The sequence below is a fragment of the Centroberyx gerrardi genome, chromosome 9 (assembly GCF_048128805.1).
Source record: "Centroberyx gerrardi isolate f3 chromosome 9, fCenGer3.hap1.cur.20231027, whole genome shotgun sequence".
Taxonomy (NCBI): domain Eukaryota; kingdom Metazoa; phylum Chordata; class Actinopteri; order Beryciformes; family Berycidae; genus Centroberyx; species Centroberyx gerrardi.
The window spans coordinates 27,298,400-27,320,846 of record NC_136005.1 but is presented as its reverse complement, the minus strand read 5'-3'; the positions used below and the strand labels follow the sequence as shown (position 1 = coordinate 27,320,846).

General features: G+C 40.6%; 1 protein-coding gene across 1 annotated transcript in view; it reads left to right on the top strand.

The window, feature by feature from the left end:
• naaladl2 (N-acetylated alpha-linked acidic dipeptidase like 2) overlaps positions 1–22,447 on the top strand; it is a 386,338-nt gene that overhangs the window by 177,004 nt on the left and 186,887 nt on the right. Inside the window, exons 6-7 of the mRNA XM_078285865.1 lie at positions 7,960–8,227; positions 18,632–18,751. Of these exons, the coding sequence (XP_078141991.1) occupies positions 7,960–8,227; positions 18,632–18,751 (388 nt within the window). The remainder of the gene's footprint in view (positions 1–7,959; positions 8,228–18,631; positions 18,752–22,447) is intronic.

The following is a 22,447-nucleotide window of genomic DNA, read 5'->3' as shown; positions in this document are numbered from 1 at the left end:
AGGTTTGAAAATCACACTTAAGGAACGTGAACAAAGCAGATTCTGACAATATACAAAAGAAAATTGTCATGTTGCTGAATTGTGGTTAAGTGAATCGCTTTCTTTATGTTTATTAAACCTTTTAGTTTGAACAAGTGTAACACCGAAATCCGGTCGGAGGAAACTTAGATAGTATGAGAAAATAGTAGGGAAGAGCGGGGTAAGATGAGCCAGTGGGTAAGTTGAGCCACCCCTGTATCGTAGCAATGACAACCACTATGTGTCATATGACCAGAAGTTACACTTGTTTCAGTTTGAACAAGTGTAACACAGAAATCCAGTCAGAGGAAACTTAAAAAGGACAAGAAAATAGTAGGCTACATTTCCTGGTGAGTAACGTTAACCTTAGTTACATCCTCTTAACATCCTCCTACCTTAGTTTCAGAACAAGCAGAGCTATCGCTACCTTCCTTTTGTCCATTTTTATTTTCAACGTTACCCTAACCCTTTGTTACTAGATTAGATTTGACCTTTGACCTCTTGCTCTCTGTTACCAGCAACGCTCACAGCTGAGCTTTGCGTCTGTGCAGGAGAAAAAAGCCTCCTACCTGATCATGACTTAAATCAGGAAGCGACAAATTGTAAAATTTTAACCTTATACAATTGTTTTTGTGGCATCTGTGATTTCAGTGAATATCATTATCGCGTGCAAATGAAACCCAGAGGTAGGGGTGAAATGTACTAATTCGTTGAGCTTCCCACATAATACTAGTGTTGTGTGAATAGGGCTGTTGATGGCTGTATCCCTCTGCACTGCAATTGTTTCTTTCTAAATTTCCCTCTTTGTCATTGGCAAGGTTGTCAAATTTCTAATCATCTCTCCTGACTGTCCTTATTATGAGGTCCTGGAGTCCAAAACGTAATATTTTGTTCAGGGGTGTGTGAGGTTAACTGTACAGCTAAGTGTGTGTGTGTGTGTGTGTGTGTGTGAAGCCTCCCTTTGCGATGACATTCGACAGTGTAGCCGGGCACAGCAGCGTTGGAGCTGTTTTACATTCAGTCAGAGGCGGCTCTTTAACTGCTGCTTTATTCAAAGTCACTGAACAGTCTGTCTCTGAGCTCTCTGTCTTCATTTATCACCGCAACGCCAGACTCTGAGCTGTCACACTCGCCTCAACAGGACACACTCACACACACACTCACATAAATATACTGTATATAGAAATGTACACAAACGTGTGCACGCGCATACACACATTCACACCGAGGAAAGGAACACAGTGCTGCTGTATTGTTGTTGATAGGAATCTAAAGAAAGTCATATACATATTTTACATTAATCATTTAGGGTGTGTGTGTGTGTGTGTGTGTGTGTGTGCAGGGATATGGGGCTGGGGGAACATATGAGTGTGTTTGAGGTTTGTAGAGTTATACATTTGTACATTTGTTCTTGATTTGTGTATATATTGTGTGTGTGTGTGCCTTTGTGCAAAAGCATGCCCTTATCTGTTTTAGCTACAGTTCTCTCCCCTAAAACAGCTTACTGTTTGTGAGATAATATTTCAGTATTATTGCAAATCCATGATAATGCATATCAAAGCTTTACTTTTATGCTAATGCAGCCCCGGCCTGAGGAATAATGTAACTTCTCTACCTCTAACCCAACCTAATACCGTTATAGACAATAAGATAGGTTAGATAGTTTTGCTGTTAGAATTTAAGGTTTAGATGAATTGTTCTGCTAATATTCAGCCTATGAAAGCATTCAGTTTTTAAGTTGTTGCATGTAAACATTATATCTCATTCACAGTTTCCTGGATAAACTCATATCCTGATTAGGAGAAAATGATGGCAATCAAGGTTAACTCTCCATTATGGATCGGCTCTGTCTGAATACTCCATGGCTTTTGAATACGAACTCATTAGAACACACACAGGCCTGACAGTGTGGCATTGTGCCAACCAGACATTCTCCAATAAGTTCTTTCTTTGTAAAATTGCACACAGCAAACATAAGTGGCATTCCATGAGTTTTCAACAACTTGCACAATGAATGGCTAAATGCCTAGTGCGGAAGAAGGCGCCTCTTTTTCCAGCTGGCGTAAATGTGCATTATTTCCTTTGGTGACAGCAATCGATGTTGGAGGAAAAGAATCTTACTATGCTTATGCTTACTATGTGTGTGTTCAATTCAATTCAGTGCACTGAAGCATCATGACACGGTTATCGGTTAAATAATTCCACTAATGTCACTATGGGACTGAATGTGACATCCAGCCCATAGGCGAGAGGCCATCTCTTAGTCAAAGACGCCCTCTAGAGGCCATCTCACGAAGCGACATCTCACTAAGCGTTACCTGACTGACTGACTGACTGCCTGACCTGAATTTGCCTCGTGACGCCTTGGCTGCGCAGTGGGAAAAATGTAAGCCTACATGCACTCTATCGCTGCTCATGCTAACTACCCAGTTCTTCTTCTGAAGCTTTCATGAACTGGATATAGGTTGGATCCATATTGTGCTATATCACTCAGCGATAGAGAGTAGCAACGGACATGTATTGATTTGAAAATGCCATGGATTATGATTTTAATGGTGGTCACTTCCTCAGGAACGACACAGAAACATCAGCTCCTGTCCTTGTACTGGGGTTTGAAGCCTCCCTAACATACCCGCCTAATTCCTCCCCATCATGTGAGCTGTAACTATGTCAAAACAGCCAGTCTTCTTTATTGACAGCCTCCATCATCGCTTAGACTCCACCTAAACACTGAAAGCTGGCACCTGAATGAAGGCGTGAGCCCAGGCTCCACGCTCTTAAAATGTGACAAATGCAAATGGGACGAGAGAAATCAAATGTGACTAACGCGTCGGGGAACAGAGAAAATCAATTGTCTCCTGAACAAATGGATGAGCTATTAAAATGATTGTGTGCCATAGGAATATATTATCTTCGGCAGCTGCGAGCAGAAGCAACAGTGACTTATATTCCGAGGCAGCTAGGCCCACGGAGGCCCGGCGTTTCACACGGCGCTCCCACTAAGGCAATTATATCCGCTCTCTACGTGAGCCGAACATGTGATTTATCTGCCCGTGCTCATACTAATGCATCTTAGACATTATCATTATGGAAACTGTAAAACTGTACAACGCGCAAAAGAACATGGCTGCACAAGGAGAAATAAGAGGATTTTTGTAATGACCAATAGCCATAAATGCATATTTTGCCAGACTTTGAAATGATTTAATTTGCTTGTCTTTCAAGGGAGATGGTGCAATGATGCCAAAGACTTTGGCTTTGAAGCGGCATTACCATTTTCCAGCTTTAATAAAACAAAAGCCTTTAACTGCCACCGCACTTTTAGCTTGGGATTTGAGGCCGGCCTTTGAACTGTTGTTTCAAATCATAATAAAGGGAGGTTTCCTTTTCTTTAGTCCATTTGTCAGTGATTTTTGAGAGTAAAGAATTAATTTAAGCTCCAGGATCCAGCGAGACAAGATATGGAGCATAAAAAAAAAAACACAAATCCTTTTATGAAACAATTGCAGCTGGCTGAAGTGACTATGGATAAACAGTTTCCCTTGTCTCTGTGGGGTAGCTAGGCTCTGGAAGACAGGATTCAATCCACTCATCAGATAAAGACGCTCTTTGGGCTTCAGACACAGCCTGTTTATTAACACTTCAAAACAATCCCAGCGTCTACGTGGGCCTGGAAAGGTTGCGCAGCATGGAAATAATGCTGATTTCCCTTCTTTTTCTTTTAATGATTTACTTCTGTGAACCCAATTTTTTTGAAGTTTGTGAACTGCTTTTTTGAACACCGCTTCCAAAAATAAAGATAATATCCATATGCAACCCTCTTAGCTGCAGGAAAATGTCATTAAGGAGAGTCATCTGCCTTAAAATGGCCTTGAAATACATACTACTCCACATGATATGGATGGGATGGGAGCCGTACTCTGTTGGTAAGTGACAGGCTTAGCAGTCAAAGTGACAGAAGAGAGTGCATAAAGCTTGGTATCCTTTGGTATAAAGCATCACAGACTGACTGGGGTGGTAAACGTGAGTGTGCTGTGTGCAGCTTACTGACGTCACATTGTTTCTGGGTAATGAAGTACTTCAATTACTTAAATTAAGCAGTTACCTCTTGCTGCCACTAGGGGCCGCCAACGTGTGAAATTGCCTACTGCAGCTTTAATCATATTCCCTCGTCCTTGCTGTGTTTTCTGAACGGATGTAACATACACAGCTATCTGAATTATATCGCCATGATAACATACATTATATTCTGCTTATTCATATACAATCTTGAGTGGGATATGAAGATGCACTAAAGAGCTTATCATAAATAAGACTTTGACAAAGATATGAGCTATTATCCCAAATATAATGTTAATGCAGGATTGTAACATTTACATTTTTGTCATTTTGCTGACCCTTTCACCCAGAGTTAGGCTACACTACACCCAGGTACACTACACCCAGGTAGAGTACAGGTAAAAGTAATGCAAAATGTAAGCTGTAAATGGGTTTTAACCGCTTGCAGCCTGAGTTTCCCCTTAAATGTCCCCTTAAGAGGCTTAAGTAGTTTCAAAGTTAGAACAAACATTTTTTTCCTTACTGTACGACAATGTCACATCCATATTCTGTATTTGCTCGTTCCAACGCTTCACTGAAGCTACAGCTGCTTATATTGAGTGTAATATTCAAACCCAAGACGCCATTTTTTTATGGCTGCACCATTCCATCAAATGGAAAAAATCGAGATGTTTTTGCACCATTTTATACACATTTCCCTGTAATTTAGCCTGACATATTTAGTTTCTTCTGAAACCTTGGGATCTTGACTAGAATTTGAACAAAACATTTGGCACTGCGACATCATTTGAACATGAGACATGGTATAAAGTACATTGGTGCCTGAAAACTCAATAGCAACAGATAAGTGCTTGCTGCTATGGCAATAAAGGCAGAAACTGTACTCTGGAGGGGTACAAATATGAATACATACAAATACATGACCACAGTGCATACATAATCACATACACACAGGCACAATGACACAGAGACAAAGAGACATACACACTCAATTCTGTAGACAGACACACCGTCATGCAAAAACACACACACACACTCAAAGTCACTCGAGACATGAAGCATCGTCAGAACTGGGCAACAGTCCCAAACCTCAGGGAGTCCTCCCAACAGCTTGGCTTATAGATGAAGGTCTCGACAAGCACACACACCCACTCACACGCATGCAAACACACACACACGCGAAAACACAGAAACACACACACAGCCTCCTGCTGCTGCTCCTGGCGAGCTATTAGACGTGGCCTGCTGACTGGAGAATGGCAGAGATGTGTGTTTGGGCCATCTGCTGCTGAGACTGATATAGATATCACACACACACACACACACACAGACATTACCGGCATACACGCACTTGCTCAACCCCACGCACGTACACACATATAAAAACGATGATGGTAATAATAACCCAATTTATACGCTTTTTAATGAACAAGTTTGACTCAAAATCACAATAAGCAATCTAGCCACAGAGAGAGATACACAGATTATGTGTAGGTGGAAAGTGCAAAAAATCACTTGCTAATGCTTGCCCTTTGAAAAATACAACATCTACTTCAAGAAAGTGATTGCTGGCTTGAAACTCAAAATGGTAACAATTTACGGGGTGTAATTGTGTTTTTTTTTTTAGATAGAAAAAGATATATACATACAGTACTAGGGCTGAACGATTTTGAAAAAATATCTAATTGCGATTATTTTGACTAATATTGCAATTGCGATATGATTTGCGATATTAGAGGGAATGATAATTTTTACATCATTATTCTCATTTTCATTGAAAAACGTATTAAAATGATTATGGTGTGATTTTTGCGGGGATCTGTACCAAACAAAGATGTTTTCTTAAGTCTGTAGAATATGATGTGTAGGCCAGGACATCTCTGCAGCACGACAATATTTAATTTAAAATGGTATTTTGACACACATTTCGCCTTTAACAAATATTGCGCCTCCTGCGATTTGAAAATTGCAGTAGGCCATATTGCGATTTTGATCAAATTTCGATTAATTGTTCAGCCCTATACAGTACTGTGCAAAAGTCTTAGGCACATGTAAAAAAATTCTGTAAAGCGAAGATGCTTTCCAAAATAATGAAATGAAAAGTTTCTAAATATCAAAAAAATTACTGTAAAGAGCAGTCTACAGTCTAAAATGTATATAAAAAATCTTGGGTGCCGAAGACTTTTGCACAGTACTGTATATATACACATATATATAATCATATTTTTCAGACTTTTCATTGACCCAGGTGTTCAGTGTAGGATGGTGTTTTTTTTCTTTCTTTCACAAAAGGCTGAAATACCAGCCAGTCCTTTCTAGAAATGTCTTTATTGCTGAACTTTGAATCCTGTCTTCTCAGAGTCGGAACAATAAAGAGAGTAAACACCAACAACCAAACAAACCAGGAGGAAACTCAAATAAGGTCCGGTTCAAATTTATTGGCATTTCTTTCCTTTAATTAGGAAAAAGGGAATGACAGAGATTGACAGCTCCCACGAGGAGTCGAGTGGGGGAGAGTGCAGTGTGTGTGTGTGTGTGTGTGTGTGAGTGACAGAGAGAGAGAGAGAGAGAGTTAGGTGCACACATGCATGCGTAACAGTCAGTCCGCCACGCTCTGGCCAAACTGACAAAACTACCCAACCGTCAAGCTATTTTCACTATTATATGGACCAATTAGTGAAAGCATTGTCATTATCATCCCCACTTTGTGAACTGCTGGATGAATTTCACTACATTTCAGGCTTTGAAGCAATCTTTTATTAAACATTTTCCATTTTAAAGAACATCATTTTCAAGAACATCATTATGCACGTATTTCATTAAAAGCCTCAAAATGCGAGTAAAGACGTCACGGTTCTGAGCGTTATCGTGTCTGTGCGATATCATGGGGGAAGATATTGCAATCTTGCCTTCTGCATTGGTATTTTTACCCACCTCTAATACACAGTATTTAAATATTTACTACATGGGCTCCTGCCCAAACGACAGAATTGGTCAACTGTTCAGGCTTGTTCAGATGACCTATATGACTGTTTTAGTGCAGTGGTTCTCAACGTGGGGATCCAGGGACCACCAGGGGTCCTTGAGGGGGTTCCATGGGGGTCCCCAGCAAACTGATCAATTGTTAAACTTCAGCATTATTTCATTTACAAGAAGTTAACACAATTAGAGAATGTAGAAGAATGATTGTTTCGATCATAGTTTCACTGTTATCTCTCTACCTACAATAAAGATAGTCATGGAATTCTGGACAAAATCATATCTAACAATAAAAATATTCTCTTGGACGGGACAGAGAGACAAAATCTCATCAATTGGGGCTCCGTGGCCCTAATGTGGAATAAATTAGGGGTCCTTGATATGAAAAAGGTTGAGAATCACTGATTTAGTGGTGAAATTCCACTAAAAGTAGATCAAAATTGGTTGCCCACCTGCTTGCTCTGTATGTTATGTCTGATGCATGTGATAAAATGAATATCCATCTTCCATTATCAGTGAAGCAATAATGTTTTTTAGTCAATTCATTTACAAAAAGTGTAAAGACCAAGTCGGTGCAACTGCAATCGGAATGGCTATTCATAGTATTCTCATGATGTCACATGCAGTTCCTACCAAAACGATGCTTTACGATATACACAGCTCATTGTCTGTTTTTTTTATAATCACCTGTTCATTTATTACAATCACCTGTTATTTTCCTACCAAGATGTGCTGATGGAACAGAATACTATGAATACGTGAAGTCATTATTCACACAACCGCAAGAGGTCGCTAGTCAATAAAGTGTAAAAATGAGTCGGATTTCGAGACCCAAACAAATGACCTATAGCGTCGCGCTGTGGTGGAGGCAGGTTGATAAATATATCTTCACCCCTCCTCTAGGTCTTTTGCCAGCCTATCGGACGACAGCGAGGAAGCCAGGGCGAGGTATCTCTACAGACAGTGGGTGGGCCTCGGTTTGACCGACGTCCATCTGTTCGATCACACGGTCCTGGTCAGCCTGCCTGGTCCCACCCCCAACACCATAACGGACAGGTCTAGTCACCAGTGTTTCCTGCCCAACGGGATCCCGTGTGACCAACGTGGACAAACCGAGATGCCGAACCAGCAGTTCTCCTACGCAGCCTACTCTGCGGTCGGAAGCTTAGAGGTACCGTAGAACTTTCTCGTTGAAATCAAGAGGTACTGCTAGTACATCACACAAGTGTTTTTTTTATAACTTTGGTTAAAGCTCCACTTGGCATGATTTTTATGTAAAAATAACAACAGAGAATAACGTCCGATTCCCATTCCTGATTTCTGGGTAATGAAGTCCTTCAAACTTTCAAAAATCGGACCGAAATTCAAGGCCTTTCTGTCCCTTTGGGTCAGTTCTCCTTTCTCTTCCCTCCATCTGTCAATGCTCCGATTGTTTCCCAATTTCCCCGACTGAGGGTTGTGAGGAAAGGTCAAAGCTAAGCCAAAGGTCTCTTATTTTCCCATCCCTTTACTCCTCCCCATCACCCTCCAACCTTCATCACTTTTACCTGCCTATTGTGAGATTGCGTCCATGCCTCTTTTTCCTTGCCTTTTACCTTCTACCCCTATTCCCTGTCCTGCCTACTCCCTCCAGGCCAAATAGGACTCACCAGAAAAGGTTAAAGCTAAAGGACAACGTCACATCAAAGGTCTCTTCGTCCTTTTTCTCAACTCCATCCTTCCTCCTCTTCGACCTGTCTATAGTTTAGGGTTTGACCGATATGGGTTTTTGAAGGCCGATCCCGATACCGTTATTTTTGGATTGATATATTTGACCCTACCATGGTTAGTCAACCTCCAGGCCAACCTCGGGTCAACAGGAAAGGCTAAAGCAAAGCCTAAACCAAAGGTTGCTCTACCCTCCTGGCTGCTTCACCCTCCACCTCCTCCTCCTCCTCCTCCTCCTCCATCTTCCACCCCCTGTCGCCTCATTGCCTTCATATTGTCATATTGTCTAAGTCTTCACCCCCGGCCAGAGGAAGGGTCACTAGTAAAGGCCACAGCCGGAGGTTTTAAATGTTACAGCTTGGCCACCCACAGTTCAGGGACCACAGGTATCTCCGTCCTATTATTCTCAGCAGTGCACATCAGCAAGTCAGGCAAGGATAAAGATGATATGCCCATTTATATTTTCTTGTAGAATGAAAGAAAGAGGCTCTAGCGCACTGCTTTCTCGTACACATTGTGAGTTTGTTGAGAATTTATTGTCAAACCTTCAAAGCTCACCAACCAATGCACACAAAATTAAGAGAAAAAATGTACTCACAATTTTTATGATCAAAGAGTTCCAAAATGACATATTTACTATTTGAATAAAGTGACACCTCTATCCCAAATGATTTATGGAACAAAATTGAATTGAATTAAAAAAATATTCAGCTGGTTGACAGAATGATAATACTTACAAACTTGATATTTTATAGGGACAATGAATGATGAAGTTCTGGTAATGATTTTCCTCCAAAATGGCTGCATAACGTTTTTGAATACAGCGCTTCATATAGTGCCGATACATGTTAGGAGTATGATATATTCACTAGTTTTAAATGGGTCATACTCAAGAGGATCACTTTTATATATAGAACAGAAAGAGAAGTTTTCCTGGTAGATCGCCTCGGGCCATCTCTTACAGACAAAAGATAAAGTGCACGCATTATACATTACACTCAGATAAGGACAGACTCCCTGATTCTAACACGGTGCTACCAAACCCAGTGCAGAAAGCATAAAATCCCACAGTACGGTATTTGCGTCACGCGAGATGCATTGTAAATCTTTGCCGCCATCCTTCAGGAGTGTGAAGGTTAATGGCAGTCATTATGCATGTAGTCCGCCCGCGCTAGCCAGCAGACACATACACTAAGAAATACAGTCACACTATTTTTAGAGGGTTTTACTTCTCTGTATCCCGGGAACAGAGAAAGGGGTTGAAGGAGACGCTTGTTATTCCCCGGAGCCCCGTGCCTGGCCCGAGGGCAGATGAAAAGTTGGAGCGATTCTCTGAATACCAAGTTTCCTTCCTCCTTTCCCTTTCCCCTCGTTCTCCTTTCTCCGCTTTGCTCGATCCATCCAGCTGTCCACTCGTCGGAGTCTACCCAAAGGAGGGTCACAGTCATCCATCACCAGATTATTTCCTAGCTCTGTTCCCGCGCGCTGCCTTGAATTAAGCGGCAGTTTGCCGGATCTAAACATGGCTTTCAGACAATTAAATATGGCGTTTGTGATGGATGGATGGCGGTCCGGAGCGAGTATAGCGGGCTAATAAGTCCTGCTGGTGGTGGCACTGTTTCACTGGTGCGGTGGGAACTATGCTCTTGTACGCGCACGCACACACACACACACACACTTGAAAGATAAAGTAAGAAGATAGCCTTGTTATTCTTTCAATTTGGCCCAGAGTAAGATAATATGACGTTATATGCTGTTATATGTAATACTATGACAATCGTTGTATAATAACAAGGTGGTATATTACATATAGCTTTATAAGATAGTGAGAAGGGTGACTGATTCTCATATGGCCTGCCTGAATCCTTCATCCGTCACCTTTCTCTCTTCCTTCTCTCTTTCTCTCTCTATCTTCTTCCCTCTCTCACTCGCCCTCCTCCCCATCCATTTTTCAGAAGGAATGACGATGCATTAACTGGACCCCATTTCTCCTGATGATCTCTGGTGTAAAGGGTTTGTGCGTATGTGTGTGTGTGTGTACTTTTTTTAGGCATTTTAGCTGCCACTATTCTTTCCCTGGTGACTCATTAACCTTGTGTTGGGTTGACGCATGTAAACATTATAACTGGGTTAGAATAACCAGGTGAGCTCATACTCTGATTATGAGAAACCTGGTTAAGTTGTCTGGTTTACTCCCATATTAAACAGTTACTGTGGCATGGAAACATCTTACTGCTTTCACTTTTGGTTTTTGCCGTCTGCGGAAACTCAAACTCACACTGCATTATGGGTACATTTTGATGGCAACAAAAACATGGTGTTGAGCAGTACATACTATTCTGTGAAAGAGCGATACTCTGTTAACTGGTGTATTCGCTGTAACAGGGAGGCTCATTCACAGGGTATCAAAGGTTCATGTATACAGATTAACCTGAATATGACGTTATGGCCAATAGCCGAGTTATTCTGGAACTCTCACCAGTGTCTTGCTCACACCTCAATAATACTCATAACTGTTGGACACATTGGCTATTGTGGGATTTGAACCTGTGACCTTCCATTTACCTCACTGAAAACAATTTGTCTGGAGAAAGTGAATGAGAGATGTCCTCACCTCCCTCAACATCTTATTATTATTCAGTTTTCATTATGTTGTTTTCAGATCTACAATGACTCAGGATAAGAATACTGTTCTTTATGGTGTTTTGAAAGAAATGTATTTTAGTTAAAAGTTGAATTAGTTAAACTGAATGAATTTGAAGACTTAAGTCCTCACAATACTGGACCCTGATTGGCCGACAACAGCAGCTCCTCAAAGTCAAATGAGGTAAACCTGCTGAGTGGAGGCAAACTGGCCTAACCGGAAGGATTTCAGTAATTCTTTAGTGAGGACAGCCAATCAGGACCAAGTCCAGTTGTGATGCGTTTCCTGGAGTTAGTCTGAAACTGCCTGTATAAAAGGGTGAATTTTGGAAAATGCCCTAACTTTAAATTTTACCACCCCCAAAAAAATAACATTTCAACAACATCTACATTAAACATGTTTGATGTTATATGAATAGAGGAAAATTTGAATTCCTATAATATGGGACCTTTAACCCCTAATGAATAATTTTGTATAAGGTTGTTGGAGGAAGAATATCGTATTACATATACTTTAACTCCTCATAAGACAAGATATTTTTCTGTAAAGGACAAATCTGCTTCACTTCAAACCCAGCGGGACGTGAATGGCACAGCGTAGAAGGTAAACCGGGGTAAAGGCGCGGGCTTCATTACGTGACTCAACATCACGCCATCAAAAAGCTCACTGATGCTTTATAAATGTTCACTTTTGAGCCTTCTGAGGATAGACTGTGGGGAAAAGCCACTGACTAATTCAACACGACTATAATAAAGTACTTGTCCTCACCACTCTCCTCGCCGCTCTTCCCTCTCTTCTCTTTTTCATCTCTCATCCCCTCTCTCTCTCTCTCTCTCCTTGCTTTTGGGTCAACTCCCGTCTCCGTCCAGTTTCCCTGTGAAGAAGTGTTTCTGAATGTTTATTACTCGAGAGATATCCAGTGTGTATGCGCATGTGTGTGTCCGTCTACAGGTGCATCTACTCTGTGCATGTGTGCACGCTTTAGCATTCACGTATAATCTCCAAATTAATACTGCCAGCATTTGCCTCAGTGTAAACTACAATCTACACTGCATAAATGATAAGCTCAGAAGTGATTTAGTCTTGTATTCAGACATAATGAACTATGCTATAACCTCATTAATCTCACTGCACTGGCAGATAATTTGGCTCTAAGGCATTTCGCTTAGTTCATGATAATATGACCTGTTTTAAGAAAGAATCATAAAACATGGAAAAGTCTTGAAACTTTTAAGTAAATGTCATTCATTTTCAAATTCATTTACATTATCATTAAACAAGAGAGATTTCTTTAAAGGAAGCTAAATTATCTTCCAGTGCAGCAAAATAATGTCTCAAATTACGCTGGTAGTCATTTTTTCGACTGCATTATACTGCATTATTTGACTAAGTACTGTTACATCAGTGAAATATGCATGTAAGATGAAGACTCCCAGTCTATTAATTGTGTAAAAGTAAGAGAAGGGTCGTGAAAACGTGCTCAGATACTTTCAATCCAAAAACATGACGATTTGTCTGTTACTGGAACCTGATTCAGCTTCCTTTGATCTTGATTTTTATCAACTTCCCAATTGGTGGTACTTTTTGCATTTTGTATTATATGACATTATATATGATCATTTTTTACAAAGTAGTGTGAACTACTTTTTCGAAGTACCTTCAGTTAACAAAACTACACCCGCTGGCCACTTTATTAGGTACACCTATCTAGTGCCGGCTGGTCATCTGTTGCTATAGCCCATTTATCATAGGGGCCAACAGCTTGTGTGTTCTGACATGTCCTTCTGCACAGCACTGTTGTAAAGAGCTGTTATTGGAGCATCTGTGGCCTTTCTGTTAGCTTGAACCAGTCTGCCCATTCTCCTCTGACCTCTGACCTCTCTCATTAACAAGCTGCTTTCACTCACTGGATGTTTTTTTGTTTTTATTCTGAGTAAACTCCAGAGACTGTAGTGTGAATATCCCAGGAGGGCAGCTGTTTCTGCGATGCCGAACCAACAGTCAGACCACGGTCAAAGTCTCTTTGCTTTGCTGTAGTTCAGCTTCCTCAATGTGAAGTAACTGGTTGTTTGTACGACTAGACTTTCAAAGTAGCTTCTCAACACTGGCCCTCATTGATAGGCTCCCTGTTGTCGTGACATAATGGCAGACTCTGATTGTGGCGGCTCTTCAGTTACTTCATGTGATAAGAGTTAATTGCTTTGTGGATTTTAGCAGCCTTCAATCAGCAGACTGCAGAAACAATCCATGGCCTCCCCTGTCTCCCTGTAGCTTCTATTTCTTCCTCTGTTCAACTCTGTCACTCTGAGAGACGATTCAAGAGACTCCCTCCTTCCATTGAAACCCTCTTTCCTTCCTTGTTTCTCTCCTTCCTTCAAGCTCTCCTCTCTTTCCTTTCTCCCTCCTGCCATCTATCTCGCTTTGTCTTCCTCTGTCCCTCCCTCAGTCTACTCTTTCTTCCATACCTTCTTCCCTCCCTTATGATGTGGATTAGGGTTAAACCAATATATAAAATAAAAGTATATGGGGCCAATATTGGCCCCATATACTTTTAATAAAAGTTGGCCTGTCCACGTCATTCACCTCCAATATGATAGAGGTGTGGATAGCTTCATGGGTGTTAGTTTGTAAAATGAATGCAATGCAATGAAACCTGCCTTACCTGAAAGAATTTCAGTAGTTTGGCTTTCAGTGGAGAGTTTTAGTGTCCCATGATGGTCTAAATGCTGTTTCAGAGGCTTTTCCACCCTGACAAGAATAACATTCTGGAGGAAATTGAATATTTGTCACTTTTTGGAATGTTTTTTTGGCATGAAAATTTAAAAAATATTGACTATCAGCACAAACTGTCATGCAGCTACTGGCAGCTTCAATCCAAAAGTATTAGTATCCATATCGGACTTCAAAAACTCGTATCGGTCGAACTCTAGTGGCTTGGTGAAGTGGAGAAATTCATCGTCTCAACAGAAGAAAGATGCTCACTGCTTCAGCCAGACAGCAGCCACTTACATTGTTAATTTCATTACCTCCCCAAGATGAAATGAAAGAAAGGAGGGAGAGGGGAAAAAAAGAATGACAGAGAGCGAGAGAGAGAGATATGGATCTCGTTCGGCCAGGCCGGCTCAGTGCTGAGAGATTCTTCTGTATTTCAATTTGCTGTGTCTTGTACTGTTCCATGGGCTGCAGTTTAAATGGAGGACTTTTATGATGCAAATGCAGGCAGGAGCGATAAATCTCTCTCTCTCCTCTCCTCAGCTAGTCTCCCCTGATGCAAACAAGATGTGCTCTCTCTCTCTCTCTCTCTCATGCGCTCTCTCTCACTTTCTGTCTCTCTCTGTTTCTTTCTCCCTCTCTCTCTCTTTCTCTCTTCACTGCAGCATCGTGTTACACTCGCCCCCAGGCCACATGAAAAATGAATCAGGCCCAGGTGATGCAGTGAGGGAGGGGGGAGAGAGAGAGAGAGAGGAGAGAGAGAGAGAGAGAGAGAGAGAGAGAGAGAGAGAGAGAGAGAGAGGGAGGGAGGGAGGGAGAGGCCCACTCCCAAAAGTAGTGCTTTGACTTTCCTCACTTTCCTCAACAACTTCTAGGTCACTTTAATTTGGGAGATGATAAGACTCGCTCACACCACACACACACACACACACACACACACACACACACACACACACACACACACACCTACACCCACCCTTCCAACCCACAGAAATACACACACACATTTGTTGTTTTGCACTTGTAAAAACTTACTTTAGTTCTTTGTGTTGTATAGGTTTTGTATAGGTATATGTGTGGTCAACTAAACTGGATGTAACTATTCCCCGTCCCTTGAGTTATGGTGGCCTGTAACTGACACAAACAATAAAATCACATTTTGACAATAGAGAGGAGTAAGCTAGCTAATCAGAGCAGAGATCCAACAGAAACATCTAGTGAAGAGGTAATATATCACCATGCTGGAATAATAATAATACTGCTTTGTCATTGTCAACAAGGCTTTTTCGAGGGGGGCGAAGAGTGTCTCTGGTGAATTTTGTTCCGAAACACAGTACGGACCAGAAAGTGAGAAACTAATAGTTGGGTCATTGGTGTTGATCAGCAACACTGTGAACCCCCTGCAGATACATTATGGTCATTTTATGCTATGGAGCAGTAAAAAACAGTGAGAGAAATATGTTTTGCCAACTCTGACGACCCGGGTTCAATTCACAACTCGTACTAAGAAGATTTCTACTGTACTGAAGTTTTAGTTTTTAGCTAAAGCTTTTGTTACGGTATTTAACCATGACCAAAGCCTTTCCCTAACCTTAAAGGTCCCATATGGTGTAAAACAGGATCCCCCTTGCCTCTGTGATTATAAAGGAGTTGGATGTGCTATCTAAACATGGTGAAAGTATCAAAACGCACGGTCGGCAACTAAATCCACACAATCCATATTAGAAAAGCGAGCCTCTAAACGAGCCGTTTGGACTTCCGTAACTTTGTGGCGTCACAAAAGTGTCTCACGTTTCACTCTTGAAATGGTTAGCCAATCAGAACAGAGAGTTGTTAATAACAGTCTGTTCTTGATAAGGCTCAGAGAAATGCTGGAAAATTTACGTGTTAAAATGGATTGAGAGTGTTTTTGGTACATGACACACAAACAGCTTTGAATGGACCTCAAGACACAAAATAAAACACTGGAAAGTGGAGAATATGGGACCTTTAACCAAATTGTTGTACTTGCTTCACCTTAACCAAAGTTTCAGTTGCATAACCTTAAAGGCATACTGAGCAGGAAGAAATAGCATAAACTCATCCAAAAATGATCCTACTCAATCATTACTGCCTTCTGCCTGGATTTTGTAATTTCTGAATGTTTGGGACATTTCTGGACAACATGATCTCACACAAATACGTGAAATGAACTAGGGCTGAAACGATTCGTTGAACACGTCGACGGGATGATCGACGGGTATTTTTGGCAGTCGACGCTTCGCATATCTTTACATTTTCAGGCTGTTATCAGGGCTATATACAGTCAATGATGCAATGCGCAAAGGTAGCGCTAGGTGGCAGCAGGGCTTAAAATGTCCAGCTGATCGACATGCAGTAGACAGGCAAAGAAGACGTTTCCCAAATGGAAGATGGCTGACGGACTTGCAAGACATTCAAAGAAATTTACCGCGAGACCGCGAGTTTCAAAACAAAGTCCGGGGATTTTTCAGCTCTAAAGCCAACAATACAGCAGAGTAAAACCTCTGTAGAATGAAATGGAGTTCCACAACAGTACCACACCGACATTTAAAACGAGAGTATCCCGGAGCCACTTGTGAAACTGATAGTAGTTGAGTAACGTTGTTTATGCTACCTGGCTGTCAGTGGCGGAGTAACGTGACTACAGACCTGATATGTGCTGAATCTCTGGCTAGTTATGGCTAGGTAACTACTGATCTGAGAGGATAAATATAACTGACAGCTCTCATCTCCAAACAAAACTTTTTCATAAAACTTTGCCATAAATCCACTGTCTGCTATTTTCTCTGCTACAATAAAGAACAAGCCCACAGTTAAAGTAGTAAATTCATCTGGTCTCTCACCTCTACTTGTAAGTTAGCCTACACAGAGAATCCATGGCATTTTTACAGGCATATACTGAATAAAATTCAATACATTTATGTACTATCAACACCTAAAACAATATTATTCCATCATAACATACAGAGGTGTATAGATGATTTTCTCCTTGAAGTCTGAAAGCATCCTCAACCTGCTCCTCAAAGACTTGAGAGCTCAATAAAGCTTTGAATTTTGAGCCGCTTGATTCAGTTTTATTTTTGTTATGACTAATGTAACTAAGAAAATAATCGTTAGATTAACCGATTAATCGAAAAAATAGTCGACAGATTAATCGACTACCAAAATAATCGTTAGTTGCAGCCCTAAAATGAACACGAACTCTAAAACGGCAATTTACGTTATGTGGACACTATGGGAAAATAACGTTTCTCCACCACAAACTGAATTATGTTCCCTGCAACGAATTTACATACATTCCTCCGCCACAAATTGAATTCCATCCCAAAGGTTGGTTAATGGTTAAATTTAGGCAAGTAAAATGACTTTGGTTAGATTTGGGGTTAAGGGTTAAGTAAAATAAGTTTGGTTAAGGTTAGGGTTAGGGTTACGGTAAAGTTTAGGCAAGTAAAACAACTTGGTTAAGGTTTGGGTTAAGGTTAAAGTTTAGGCAAGTAAAACAACTTGGTTAAGGTTTGGGTTAAGGTTAAAGTTTAGGCAAGTAAAACAACTTGGTTAAGGTTAGAGAAATGGTTTGGTCATGGTTAAATAAGAAAAGCGTTAAAAATGAAAATGTGACTTACGATTGAAATGCCCTTTGAAAACACTGGGAATCGAACCCCAGTCGCTGGTATCGAAGGCAAACGTATACGCCCATCCACCACCCTTATTGGCCACCGTGCTACTTCAATGTGACACTACTTCCTGTTTATAGTCGTGTCTCCTTCACGTAACCGGTTCGTGCTGGGAAAACGTAAATTTAACACTTCCACCAACACGCAATTTGCCGTTAACATGTCCTGTTCATTTCAGGTTTTTCTGTGAGATCAGTCTGTTTCTGGGCATCAACCTATAGGCAGCAGGTGTGTCCTGCAACCAAAACCACTGCTAAATCGCTTTATATCTAAAAGCCACGCTGGCTGCGGTAGCAGTCCTGAACTGTAATACAGAGTAGTTCTGGTCAGAGCTAGTGTGTGTTGTGAGCTGGCAGCTAGCTACTGTTGTTAGCGTAGCTTCGTTGTAGTAGAAAAGCTGATACCTAGCTAGCTAAGATAACCGGCACCTACCTGTCCAACAGAAAACAGGCCAACTCTGAGTCGCTCTTCATTCCATCCTCTCCTTCAATATTCTCCAACAGGTCATTGACATCGACTCAGTCATTTTGGAACAAGCCTTGACTGCTTGGCGTTTCGCCTCGCTGTAGGTTTTTTACTGGTTTTTACCGTTCTGGCAAGTTGTGTTTACAAGCCGCAACCAGCAAAATCCTACTCAGTATGCCTTTAACTGTTAGCAGTGAAAATGGCGTTTCCAATTCTGGCGTGTCCAATTCGTCCTGTCACATAATCCGATTCGTGGAGGAGTATCCTGTCATAATTCATGTCCACAACACGTAATTCAGCATTTCAGATTTCACAAAGTTTTCTGAGATCATGCTGTACTTTTCCTCACCAGGGGGAGGTGGTGGATGTCCAGTACGGCAGTGTGGACGACCTGAGGAGAGCCAAAGAAAGCCTGAACCTCACCAACCAGATTGCGCTAGTCAAGCTGGGGCAAGCTCCTTTACTTTACAAGGTAAGAAGTCAGTGGGCGAAAGATGATGCAGTCTAATTTCTGTAAAGCACCGTTGTTCTGCTCTGTTGAAGGTTCACTTTAGAAAATCACACGTATGATTTAATCCTTTATATGGAATTTACCTGGTATTATAATCCCATAACAGAAACAATATTCATCTAGATTTAGGAATAAGGAATCTTTAAAAACACGTGCAAATATACTAAGGCATGACCTGAAAGTGATTGTCATAAAAAGGTAGGTTTAAAAAAAAAAAAAGTAGTTTCCAAATCATCTTGGGTGTTTTAATATACTTGTGTTTAAATGTGTCTTGGTGCCCTTTGTAGACAATAAATATTCCTTCCTTCCTGCTGCACAGGGATTTTAATACCAAGCGGGAATGGGGTCTATATGGCTAGTCATGCATCACTAATTCTTTATATCTATTTTCACCATTAATTTATGATAACTGCCTCCTGCATCTGCTCCTATTCAGTGCAGAGATTTCTGAATGCATTTTGCTCCAATTATTTCACCAGAAAAAGCATTAGATGTGTGTGTGTGCCATGATGAGGTCAACTCAAAGCAGTTTTCCTCTCAATTTAAATGTGAGAGGGAAAAAATTAATTCCAACCCAGTGCAACAAAACATAAACAATAACTACTTACATTTTAATTAAATTAAATTTGACTTAACACTAATTTAACATACATTTTCCAATACTTTTCCAATCACCTTATTATTTCCTTATAAATGCCAATACTGACCTGTATAACATGTAATATTATGACACTAAATAACTGATCATTTATGTCATGAAAAACAAACCACTAAGGATGTGTGTATTATTGAGTAATTTAGGCTTATGCTATACTTCTGACAAAATGTATCCACTTGTGATTGTGTTATTTAAAGTTGCTATGTGTAGCATTTTTAAACATCAACATATCATTATCAAATTAATTTTGCTATCTTGATATAATAACTGTAAGCAAATGAAAGCGATGATTGGTAGCTTCTATCTCACACCAGTGGTATTGTTACTGCTTGTGTTTCTCCAAATTAAGACTACATTTCCCATAAACCCTGTTGCGTCCTGCCCCCCCTCCCCCTCCCCCTCCCTGGCATCTTTGGCTTTACTGAAGAGGATAAACATGTTGGAAGTGTTTTTTCCATCAGCTTTTCTCTCCTTCCACCATCTGCCGTTGCCAGAAACTCTGAAAGCTTTAGCTCAATTTTCTCTGGAAGAACAGCGTAATCTTTCTGTTTTGTGCCATAAAGCAATCCAGCAGATTTCCCGCCAAATCTGACCGGTGGCTCACAATGTAATGATTAAATAAAATTAATGTGATAATGATTTATTGATGTTAAAATGACACAAATTAACAATCCAGTATTCACTGGATAAACAAACAAAACTATTTATTATAACATCTTGTTTCCATAGCTTTATTTATTGCATGTTACCGTGTCCTGAATGTGACATTAGTAATAACGCACAGCAACTCTTGTCATGTGGGGACCTGTCAGCAACAGGCCGCTGACCCACTTTTGCTCGCCCACAGTTTCTGACATCCATGTTCTACATGAATAGAAGATGAAAGGAGTAACGAGGGAAGCAAATCAGCGGCTCATTTGTCATCATTTGCCGTAGTGAACTAAATGGCTTCTGACCGCACTGTTGATCGCAACAAGGCAGCAAAGTCAACAGACATCAACACTAAATATATACTAGACAAAGAAAAAATAGTCTTTGTGTGTGTGTGTGTGTGTGTGTGTGTGTGTGTGTGTGTGTTCATATGTGGTCCTGTGTGTTTTTTAACGTCTCTCTGTGTGTGTGTGTGTGTGTGTGTGTGTGTGTGTCAATGTATGCTTGTGTATGTGCCTATGTGTCGGTATCTAAAAGAAATGATTTGCCATTACATCTAAGTGGAGTAGATATAGATTGATGAGCCTTGTATGTGTAGTGATGATGAGCTTGAGTGTGTGTGTGTGTGTGTGGGTGCTGTGAAGGTGACTGCAGGCCTAATGTCACACATACCGACTGGATTAATATTATCAGTGACACACACACGCAAGACACCGACATAGATCATGTTAGCTTGACATGTCATTGCTCTCCATTCATACCAGCTAATTTGATTGATGGAAATATGAGCCTATTTTTTCTTATTATATTCCAGCACCATAATAAGTGTTTTCATCTACCAGTTGTTCTTACTAGCTGCCCATCACGATCAGCTCTGTGACTTATAATCAACATGACGTTAAGATACAACAGAACACACACACACACACACACACACACATTCTCCCATCCCATTGACAGTTAATGGGAGGATGATTGTGTGGACCCTTTGACTGTACCCAGGATGTTTTTACAGGCATACAATGAAATAAGCTCATTTGGATTTAAAAGCTCAGATAAAACTGCAGGTGATGTCCCTTAGAGGGCCTTGGTTCGCTCACACATATTGCATTCTGGGTGTTTTCAGATGGGGTTTCACTAACGGTAAACAGGGCAATTAAAAAATCAGAATCATCGCTTTTATCATACAGGAATATCTTGTGAACATCTTGTGGCCTGGAAATATTTGAATAGATTTTTCTTTTTTTCTCCTGCTGCCTCACACAGTCCATCACAAAGATTAAAGTAATCATCTGCACCATTTTCATATAAATGCCCATTTTGCTATATTCTATTACTAACTGATATAATATGATAGTGATTCAGCCTTTAGCCAGTTCATGCAAGAAACTCAAACTTCATCAACAGAAAATCCAAGGTTGGTTGGTTTTTAAACTTTGTGTCTTAAAGTTTTGCTGCCGTTGAATTTAATGAATTTCCCCAGGGATAAATAAAATAATAGTTAATTTGTAAATTGTTAGTGTGCTACAGATTTAATCTAATCCAAGAGTGGGACCAGGATGAAGGACTAAATGAGTTAAGCAAGGCGTATGCTTAAACTGTAAATCTATTTAATCTATATACATATAGTAAGTAGACCAACATTTTTATTAGAAACTACAATAGATAGAAATGCCAATTTCAACATCCACTTTACGCAAGAGTGCTTTCATGGCAATGAGTTTGATTAGTAACTGAGTGGCAGATTTTACAATATGGACTTAGATGGTGCTTTACATATCACATTAATGCCAAGGGATCAAATACATTGATGTTCACTATTAGGGCTGACCCGAATGCTTCGAAGCTTCTACCGTTGCCATGGTAATCGACGTCCAAATCAGTATTCGAATGCTGCGTTTTTTTTTTTTTAATTCATTGGACGAAAAGTTATGTTTCCATCCTGTACATCTCTGTACACGCGTACGGAAACACACTGTATCCGGACATGTCTGGCGACGTGCCAGGAGATATTCGGGCCGCCACACATCCGTAATTCCCCGAGAACGCACAACTTTTGTGTACCGGAGATTTCTGTCACTGTACATGCCTCGTTAAATGTCAGCTCACTCCGTATACTGTCGCAAATTACCAGATATCACTGTACACTCACCGGGAATCTCCGTGCACCTGCACACATGGTCCAAACACGTCCGGAAAAGTCAGTTTTCCACCTTAAAGACGAGATGAAATGAAAAATGCCTTTTTAACCCTTTTAGATCACATCCCCGGTCATACTGTGCACCTATTTAACAATATATGCCAAAAAAAATACCAAAAATCAATTTCATTGTATTCTTATATCAAAA